Source organism: Rhagoletis zephyria, unplaced genomic scaffold, assembly GCF_001687245.7.
Source record: "Rhagoletis zephyria isolate East Lansing unplaced genomic scaffold, Rhagoletis_zephyria_1.1 Rzeph_scaffold_00076, whole genome shotgun sequence".
NCBI classification, from domain to species: domain Eukaryota; kingdom Metazoa; phylum Arthropoda; class Insecta; order Diptera; family Tephritidae; genus Rhagoletis; species Rhagoletis zephyria.
In genome coordinates, this window is record NW_016157160.1 from 34,816 (window position 1) to 46,095 (window position 11,280).

General features: G+C 33.8%; 1 protein-coding gene across 2 annotated transcripts in view; it reads right to left on the bottom strand.

Moving 5' to 3' along the window:
* Nucleotides 1-959: 959 nt before the first annotated feature.
* TfAP-2 (transcription factor AP-2) overlaps nucleotides 960-11,280 on the bottom strand; it is a 429,556-nt gene continuing 419,235 nt past the window's right edge. For both annotated transcript variants that reach the window (XM_017628545.1, XM_017628537.1), the window contains exons 7-8: nucleotides 2,073-2,240; nucleotides 960-2,014 (exon numbers count right to left, since the gene is read on the bottom strand). In XM_017628545.1, the coding sequence (XP_017484034.1) occupies nucleotides 1,904-2,014; nucleotides 2,073-2,240 (279 nt within the window). In that variant the 3' untranslated portion in view covers nucleotides 960-1,903. The remainder of the gene's footprint in view (nucleotides 2,015-2,072; nucleotides 2,241-11,280) is intronic.

Consider the following 11,280-nt stretch of genomic DNA (forward strand, 5'->3'; position numbering starts at 1 on the left):
TGCTAGGGCCTCTCGCACTTCCTTCCACTCGGCTCACTTGAATTTATATATTATCATTATTTAATATTAGCTAATGAAAATAAAATATCATCTATTAATAAATTAATAAATATTTTCTTTATTTAATATGTACATATATTTAAATGAATATAAGTAAAATTAAAAACTGCGACTTGGAGCAAATAGTTATTTAAAAATTTCGAGCTAGTTCGTTCCATCAAGTCAATGATCTAGTACATTGAACTACCTAGCGCGTGAACTTCCCAACTCTTCTGGCAAGACGAATTAAATTCACCTTGATTGCTGATATCAATGTTCTTATAGTGTTGCTAATGCGGAATTGGCAGAGTTGGAATTTTACAAAAAGTATTCTGCACTCTAGGTAAGTTCTTTAATGATTTAAAATTAAATAGTCAAAATTCCCCGCAAAATTCAGCTCATTCCCCGATTTTCCGCGACGCGAAAAATTCCCCGCAAATCAAAGAATTTCCCGCAAGTTGACATCGCTGACTGTATCATTCATCAATAAGCTTTGTGCGCAAAACATGGGCGATTGGTGATAATGGGCGTAGTTCCCAAAAATAATGAACCTTATATCTTCGCAGGCATTAAATAAACGAAGGTTTGAGGCTTATACGTGGCTTTCAAAATTGGTGGTTTTTATAGATATGCGCCAGTATTTCAATGATTTGAACGTAAAGCGAAGAAGTAGTCGGATTTCAGCGATCCCGAAAGAACAACTGGTACGATGAGGAGGGTCAGGAAGCTGCATAGAAAAAAGATTCCGCCTACAGGGCCACGATGCGATCGGGCGCAACGCGAGGGAAGCGAGACGTACTTGCCCCAATAAGAAGAGAGAGGCCGAAAATGCTAGCCGACAGGAAGAATGCCTGAAAATTTTACCAGAGAGTTAGGCGACTTACGGAAGAAAAAAAAAAATCAAAATTCGACTGTAATTTTTACCCACTAGAATTATATTGGCTTCTAAAAATTCCGAGAAAGATGAAATGAGTTGGCATCCCTGGATGGTCTTGTGTATTCTTTGTTGGTTACTGTCTGTATTTTTGGCTCTTCTGACATGTTGTCTTGGATGTGAGTACATCTTGCTATGGTCTCCAATTTAAACGAAAAAAAAAAGAAATTGTGTCGATTATGTAGGTAGTAAATACTACTACTATTAACTGAGGAATTGAGTCCTAAATTAATACCGTACCCTAATTTAATTCAATGGATTAGTGCATTAAGTACGAAAATAACGGATGAAAAAATGAAAGGTTCAAGGACTACAAGAAACCTATTTGTATGTTGTATTCGACCCTACTTACAACTTGCTCTATCTTATATATCGGGTGTATTCCGTTTTTATTTTTGTAGCACTGTATAATTATTGTAGATAGAAGCTCACTTTTAAAGTTAAAACATCCTTCACAAGTTTTAATTACGCTGTAAGGAAAATCTCAAGTTCTGAAATAATGAAAAATATTTCTTGTGTGGAAATAATGTTACTCATACGCACTATCGTACGCGATCTTATCTAGAAAGCGGTATGCAGATCCGTAATCTACGACTCACAATTAAGCTTACATGTTTCAACGCTTTTTTATCATTTTAGTTTCCCTACAGTGTTATCAATGTCGTTGCTCTTTTGTGAAAATTTCGTACTTTGTTTTACATAAATAAATACATACATACATACGTGATATTCAGTTTGCGGTATAAGAGATATTGAACGCCAAGCGCCGATATAATCTTAAAATTATATTTTAAATATAAACTGCTCACATACATACATAGGCCGTATATATTTCTTTACGAAACATACTAAACTCTTTCTGTAATAAAAGCTTGTATATTTAACTTCGTTTAAAACGTTCTTTTAATAAAATAAAGCAAGTTTATTCTATCATTTCTTATCACTATCGAGTTTATTCTTGTCAAGAGAAGAAGATACCATGCCACCACTATTTGAGGGGTATAATTTGTCTAAATAATTTAGTGATTCATTAAGAAAAGTCTGAAAATAAAAGATTTGTTTAGAAGCTTAATTCATAATGTCAAAAATTTAGATTTACCTGGAATGCGTGCAATACGGCCATAATGGCTGGGGATCCAAATCCATGGGTAATCAAAGAGAAGTGTGTTAAGTGACGTTGCATTGACGGCTCTAGAAAATGTTGGGATCTGGTACCATATTGCGTAGTGCGATCTTGGCTTAGCACTTGCATAAGTTCCTTTGTTATCTGTAAATAAAACGTATCATTAAAGTAGCGGCGGAAAAAACATTCACAATAAAATGCTTATAAGATCCAAATTCTTAAGGCCAGTATGCAGCTATCAAGGAAAGCAAAAATTCCATATATTCTTGAGGAAAGAGTGAGGCAACAGGCTGTCACAGGCTGTGAGGTATCAGATGTCCAAATTCCTTGGACACAAACACGAAATAATGGCAATTTTTTTCTTGACTGTTTTCTTGAGAGCTGCATACTGGCCTTAAAGCTAAAAACATAGTGGAGCGGCGAGCAATGCGAAGAGCTAGCATGGAACAAAGCTTCAATTACAAACGTGTATGTACATACATATGTATGCTCTGCTCTTTTCACTACGCGCTCTTCCATTGAAACATATACGACGCTTTGCTCGCCGCTCCTTATACTTTTTTCTATTTTTGAGGCGATGCACGGTGGGGTATTTGGCCCGGAATTCGCGGATTAATTCAAAAAGTGAAATGAGCATATCTTAGTATATAATGATATCAGGGAAAAGTAAATAAAAAAAGTAAACAAAATTAGTAAGTAAATTATTTATTGTTCCGCTGAGTCCAGAGCGNTTGCTTCTGGTATCGAAAGTGTCAAAAACTGTTCTGATTTTTTTCTTCCACACCAAAGCGTCTCATGTGAAATACAAAAAAGATAAATAATTTAAATTGAAAAAATGAAAATGAGGCAACTTTCTTTCTTTTTAAATTGGTTTGCTTCTCGGGTGATTGATCCATCCTGTGCCAGGCCCAGTAATCAGCGGTTGTGCTGCTGAGTTTGGCGAGCGTTCCAAAAGCTGCTATTCAATCGCTGGCTTTGTATAGAAAAAGGTTTCACATGCAAATAGATTTTAGCAATTTAGAATTTTTGTGAGAAGATATTAAAAATGGGATCCGTACGACAAGTCGAAANGAACCGATGAGATTTTGCAAATTTTATGCGTTTTTTTTAAAAAAAAAGTTATCAAGCTCTTAAAAAATCACCCGTTACATTTCGCAGTGATTTCAAGCCCAACTTTTAATCATATTTTCCGGAAAATTCATATTTTTATTATGCAACCTTCACCTCAGGTACTATACTAATTTTTAAATGCAATTTTGTTTTCAGAATCTCTCTATATATAAAGTATGAACAAATTCCAGTTCATGAACTATTATAAAGGATAAAAGTCATAGCAGTTCGTTATGAACAATAATTATACCAGTTCATCATAGTAAAAAGTAAACTAGTTGGTAGAAATTTTACTTCGAAAACTGGTATTAAATGCGGAAGTCATACCAGTTCGTCATGGACTATAATTATACCAGTTCTCCGCAGTGAAATGCCAAACCAGCCAGTATAAATACTAGTTCATTAACTATTATGCGCTAAAGCGACGTCCTACCATTTCGGCGATTTCGAACAACTTATGCGATCAGCGACATCTGTCTTTGAATAGCCACAACCAAAACTAAAATGCGGTAAATTGCTTTCATCACAAATTTCGGCTGCGGCGTCGAGTTAAGACTACCGATTCTGGTTCTGAAATCTCCCTGCAGTGAAAAGCCAAACCAGTTAGAAAAAATACTAGTTCATTAACTAGTATGTGCCTACCAACTCGACAATTTCGAAGAACTTAGGCGATCAGCGACATCTGCCTTTGAATTGCCAAAGCCAAAATAAAACGCAATTAATTGCTTTTCTTACAAATGTCGGCTGTGGCGTTACGTGAAGACTACTGGTTCTGGTTCTGAAATCGCAGGTTCGAGGCCGCTTGGAGGTGGTTAAGATTTTTAAAGTTAAATAAATTAAAGCAAAAATAATTTATTCAATTTATAAATAAATAACAAATTTGAAAATCTAATTGCATTGCAAAAAAACTTTTAGGAAGAAATGCTTGAGCTATAAAAACAAAGAAATTAAACAAAAATATTTTTTTTATTAAATTTGAAAATTACAATAAACAGCCTAAACAAAAAAATAAATTTATAACAAATAAAAATAAAATAAAAAATAGAAAATAAAAAAATTTCCCTGAGCCAGCATTTGAGCCTGGGACCTCAGGCTTACCACGCGAGTGCTTTGCTCTGTCGGCCATTGTGACTGCTGGAGCGTGGTGAGCAAAAAGGCACACTTATGCTTTTCACGGGGCATGAATTGGCAGACTATCTCATCAACTGGTATGATGCTACTAGTATTTATACTGGTAGCGTGCTGATGCAGGAGCGGACAATTGACATACAATATGACACCGCCATGTTAAATAAAAAAAGGAGTAAGTGCGCCTGGGCCACACTGTAGAAGTGAAACTTACGTTACATATCTAAGTTGTGTCATAATTACGGTGACCATAAATATGGATTCAAAATGAAGGACAATTTTTGAACAATATGCCTGCATATATTTACGTAGTATAAAAATATCAAAAGAGTATTTATGATTCTAAATTCTTAATACATTTTAAACTTTAAAAATGAATCACGTTTTCTTCATTGACAATAATCTTTTTTTACATGAATATTTATAAAAGTATAGTAAAACATATTATAATTAAAAGTCGTTCAAAACGAAAACAATACCCTTCTTTTTTTGTTTTTTTTTGGTACTTTTCGCAGTTATTTGTCAAAAATCGACGTAATGAATCGACGTAAATGACGAGTTACAAAATGCCCTTTACAAAAATATATAATTTGTGCAGATTGCGCTCCATAGCATCTACATTTCTAATCCGATTCTCATTATCTTTGGCTCAAAGTTTACTGTAATGATATATCTTCTTTATCGAATTTTTTAAATAATGAAAAAACATAATCAAATGAAACTGCGTATTTGATTGAAAATCTCAATTTTTTCGCCTGTAGCACTAATAATTTTCATTGAAGTCGCCACAAGTTATACTATATTTTGGTAAGAGGCACATCAATACCCTTCGAGCTGTAAGTCGCTTACGTTAATTTGCAGATTTTTTCATGAGATATTGAAGAAAAGCTACGAAAAGTACCAAAAAACACTTTTTTTTTAAATCCATCCATAATTTTAAATAATTTTAAAACGAATAAAATGCGGGACAAATGCAGGACACTTGGATAAAATAAGTACATTTTCAGGTTTTTCAAATTTGAAAAACTACGAAGGACCGACCTTTTAAAAACAGTACGGTCCTGCAAAAAACAGAACGGATGGTCACCGTAGTCATAATCAATATATCGAGGGCTTATATTCAATACAATCTACCTGCAATTTTCAGAAAAGCTACTTTCCGATGTTGAACCCATTTGGTGCTTAGCTGTCATCACTAATGTTAATTTGAACTATGCAATTCAATAACAAATTTTTCTAACAAACGATATACATACGTGGTCAGCATCAATATCATCGATGGCAGTTAAATCGTCGATGAATTTCGGATAGGTTGTATTGAATCTAAGCCCCCGATATGTATTTTATTGGTTGGAAATTGTACATAAAACGATAGGTTTGTTAATATAATGTTATAAGTTTAAGGTTTTATTTTTTTATCGATAAATATCAATAGCAATATCGATAAATATCGACAACAAAATCGATAAATATATCGATAACTAAATCGATAAATACCGATAACAAACCCGATAGATATCGATAACAAAATCGATAATTATCGATAAAAAAATCTATAAATATCAATAACAAAATCGATAAATATCGATAACAAAATCGATAGATATCGATAACAAAATCGATAAATATCGATAACAAAACCGATAAATACCGATAACAAAATCGATAAGTATAGATAACAAAATCAATAAATATCGATAACAAAATCGAAAAACATCGATAACAAAATCGAAAAATATCGATAACAAAATCGAAAAACATCGATAACAAAATCGATAAGAAACGATAACAAAATCGATAAATATCAATAACAAAATCGATAAATAGCGCCAACAAAGTCGCTAAATATCGATAACAACATCGAAAAATAACGATAACAAAATCGATGAATAGCGATAACAAAATCGGTAAATATCGATAAAAATCGATAAATATCGATAACAAAGTCGATAAATATCGATAACAAAACCGATAAAAATATCGATTATTTTATCGATAAGTCTCGAGAACCCCGAAAATATCTAAAATCCCAAATTGAGTCTCTGTAGCTCTCTATATATCCTTTCCTCTTTAATTACCTTTATTTTAATCTTTCTTCCCCTATCTTCATCTTTACTTTTATCGGTATCCTCATCCTCTTTGTGTTTACTTTTAAGTTTATCATTTTCTCAGCTACATATTCCCCTTCACATTTGCCCTTATAGTTATAAGTAAAGTGTTTAAATTTACCTTGGTCTTCGTTTTTTCCGTTATCTTCACACATCTTTGTTTTTGTTTTTATTTTTACTTTTGCCTTTATAATTTTCTTTATCTAAGTACGTACTCACCTTAACTTTCATTCTTGTATTGGTATTTATAAGTGTTATCCTCTAACCTTTTATTAGCAAGTTTTTGTTAAATTCATACCATATGCATACACACAAGAAGTACTTGTTTCAGCCCCAACCATTTCCGTTGCACCATTTCCGTTGCATCATTTCCGTTGCATACACACAAGAAGTACTTGTTTCAGCCCCAACCATTTATTTTGCATCATTTCCGTTGCACCATTTCCGTGTGCAATTTCCGCTGAATTTGCCAATTTACTCCCAACCAACCAACCGCATCTAAAGAAGTTAAACTTCAAAAATTAAAAAAAACACATAACTTTAAATTTTTTAAGGTTAATAGCATATAGTTTACATTACACCAACTTACCACGTTGCTTAGATCCTCTTGTAACAAAGACCTTTCTTCGATAGAGGACAACGTACTAAAATTATTCATTATGGAATATCAGGAACAGAATCGGACCAAGGCGGCTTCCCTGATGAACTCCTGAAGAAACTTTAATGATGTTTGAATAACAATTTTTAAAAATAACTCTTTGCGTTCTATCAGAGAGTTAAGAAGAGATCCATTGAAGAAGACTGGGCTGAAAGCCGATTAGGTCGAGTTTAGGGATGAGAAACGAGTGAAGCTTTACTGAAATCGGTGTATATTACGTCGGTATAGGCATTTTCTCTAAAACCATTTGAGATGTGAGTTGTAAACTCTAATAAATTAGTGATAGTAGATTTTCCTTTAGAAAACCGGGGGTGAGATTGTGAAATTGAAGAAGATATAAGCTGATTAACAATAATTGCTTCGAATAATTTGGGAATAGCGGAGAGCTTCGTTATGCCTCGATAGCTTTCTATAGAAGACCTCCTGCAATTTTTGTGAAGTGGTATTATGAAAGATTCCTTCCAGACTGACGGAAAACGCCATGTTTTAGTGCCAAGTTCAATATAGTTGCTAAAGGCTCACAGATATTCTCAGCGCAGTTTTTAAGGAAACTGGGCAGAATATGATCGGGTCCAGGCCTAAATGACGGTTTTAAGGTTTTTAAATAATGTAAAACTTCATCGGAAGATATTATTGGAATATAGGCTGAGTTAATCGGACAAAGTTCATACGGATAATACGGATAGTCACCAGTTGTAGGGTGCCTAGAGAACAATTGGACCTAAAGAACTGGGCAAACATGTTGGCAATGAGTTGGCTGTCGCTAGACAGAGTGTTGCGATAATGCATAGTGGACGGACATTGTTTTTTATTTGACATAAATATAACTTTAATTTCTTATTAAATGCAAAGTAGCTATGCCGCAAAACCGAGTACTTTATGTAATCACTGTGTAAGAACGTTATTTTATACAGTTTAAAAGAATGTGACTTTTTCATCACTATATATTGGCCAAGATAACATTGAAAGTTCTTTGTTAATTTTTCTGAAATTTGCTTTCGCGAAACATATCTAGTACTTGAACTATACAACTTATTATTCTGTATTTCATTTATGATTTCGTAGCTTAACTCAAGAACTTATTATTCTGTATTTCATTTATAATTTCGTAGCTTAACTCAAGAGCATAAACTGTTTGTCATCTGAGGGGATTTTTTTCAAAAACGAGAAACGGTTTTTAATCATAAAAAACTCAATTTTTTTAGGTATTTTAAAATCAGTCAAGCTCACGTAAATCTTAATATTTTTTCCAAAATATTTTGGTGAATGTCTTCAAGCTTCAAGCCAGAGAGTCTTAAAAACTGAAAAATAAAAGTCGCATTTTTCTAATTTGTCTAAAAGGACGGGCTTACACAGTGATTATGTAAAGTACTCAGTTTTGCCTCACAGCTCATTTACATTAAATAAGAAATGTTGTACATAAGTCATATGTATGTAAAATTAAAAAGAAATGAATTAACAATCCTAAATCATTTTATGGTTTCGTAAATTCAAAGCGTAAGGTACATGGTTTTTCGTTCGCTATGCATTATCGCAAGACTGTGTCTGGCGACAGCCAACTCATTGCAAACATGTTGTGTGTTCCGGAAGAACAAACATAGTTATGGTTCACTAAAGAACTGAGAAGTTTGAAAAACAGAAAGTCACGTTAATTTAGATTACATAAAAAACCGGCTTAAACTCATACTATGTAAAATACTCACTATTGCGTCACAAGTTCTTTGAATTAAACAAAAAGTGTTATAAAGCTTACTTGTGTAAAATCAAACGACGTATAATACATAACCCCAAATGTACGTGGGTTTCCTGCCGCCATGAAGTATCAAAATACCGAATCTAGTGATAATCAAACAATTTCTAACATGTTCGCTCAGTTTTCTAAATCCAATAATATCTCCCGATAATGTATTAGTTTACCTTAAGCCCTTAAAGCAGTCTTTTAGTTATGGTCCTGACCAGATCCCCACTTGTTTTCTTATCAATTGTGCTGATTATCTCTATGAACCGTTAACAGCCTTATTTAATTTGTCTCTTAAAGAGGGCATCTTTCCAACTGTATGGAAAGAATCGTTCATAACCCTGCTACATAAAAGCGGTAGCAGGTCCTCGGTGGAGAGCTATCGGGGCATAGCTAAGTTCTCTGCAATTCCTAAATTATTTGAAGCAATTATTACAAATCAGTTGACGCATTCTATCTCCTCTACCATTTCATACTGTCAGCATCGGTTTTGCAAAGGCAAATCAACTTCAACAAATTTTCTTGAGTTCACAACCTATATCTCAAAAGCATTTAGCGAAAAAAAAAATGCGGATGTTATATATACCGACTTCAGTTAAGCATTTAACAAAGTTTGTCACTCGTTGCTCATCTATAAACCAAGAAGATCGGTCTTCAACCTAATTTTCTACGTTGGACCTCTTCATACCTCTTTTATAGATCACAAAGGGTTATGTTTAAAAATGCAATTTCTGGCGCCATTGATGTTACTTCAGGAGTCCCGCAAGGTAGCCACCTAGGCCCGATTCTGTTCTTGATTTTTATAAACGATATATCAACAGATATAAAACTTTCTCAGATTTTTTCGTATGTATCAATCAAAGAAAAGCATTTGCTACAAGCAGACTTAAACAGCATGGCTAACTGGTGCTATGTTAATTGTATGCCTCTAAATCTGGAAAAATGTAAAGTAATGTGCTTCTCGCGAAGGGCTGTTCAGCCACTTTCATATACAATAGATAACCATAATTTGGAACAGGTATATAATTTTGTGGACCTTGGTATCACAATGGATCCGAAACTTAATTTTAATGTTCACATTAATGTGACAGTCAACAAGGCTAAAGGTGTACTTGCATTTGTGAAACGATGGTCAAAAGAATTTAGTGACCCTTATTTCACTAAAACCTTTTATACAATATTAGTTAGACCGATTCTGGAATGCGGTTCGGCGGTTTGAAAACCAAGGTATCAAAGTTACTCAGACAAGATAGAATCAATCAAAAAACAGTTCCTACTTTTTACGAGCCGATCAAAACTTACTAATCTTCCAACACTTGTCAGTCACAGGGAAATGCTTCGTACAATTTTTGTGGTTAAATTACTGACAGGCTCAATTTCAAGTCCGCTTCTTCTAGGTGAAGTTAGCCTTAATGTTTCCTCCCGTGTATCAAGACACTTTTATCCCCTATTTTTGAAAACTTGTAAAACAAATTTTGAATTACACGAGCCACTCCGTTACTTAAGCCAGGATTTTAACTCTCAATCCAGCACATTTGATATATCTGATTCGCTTTTCAGCATTAAGAAAGCGGTACTATCCTCTCTCAATAAATGAATTATTAACATAAAGACATTAAATCAGCTGATGAATTAAGTTCTGTAGCTGAACAGTTTTAGATCTCGACACTTAACAAACTCCTGCCTATCGTGACCCGGCACAAAAATTGAAAATATTGGTTCCGTACGTCATGCGGACTGCGCCTCTCGTGCGGATGGGCGGGAATGGAGGGTAAAACCGTTGGGACGTGTGCCCAGTTGTTTAGGTCCAATTATTCTGTAGACTTCCCTATAAGTGGAGACTATCCGTCCGTCATATTCCAGTAATACCTTCCGATGAAGTTTTACACTATTTAAGAACCTTAAAAGCGTCATTAAGGCCCCGACCTGATCATATTCCGACCTGTGTAGTGGCGCTTGTAGCATAATTACCATTTCCGCTTCACCGTTAAAATCTTGAAGTGTGTTTACTAAACCCCTTTCGGAAGCAGAGGATTAAAGTAATATCATTCCTAAATATCCAATTTAAATTTCGTAAAAACAAATATAAAATACCATAATAGTCTATCTCATTTGCAAATATTTTACACATATTATGATTCCCTTACCTACCATTATAAATATACTCGAACTAAAGTTCTAATTAATAAGTATTTATAAATATTACATGCTACCGTACTACAACTAATATATATATAAATACTTTTAAATTGTCTTACAAAATTATTATTATCATCTTATTAAAATTATCTTCACATAAGTTTCATATTTTTTCATTCATATCGTAAATTGGAACTTCCGGTGGTGTCACTTGCTAAGCAATAACAACTAGATATTTGCTGCAAACAATATCAATGTTCACACTGACATTTATCCTATTGCCTTTTATTTTCCCAAAAAAGA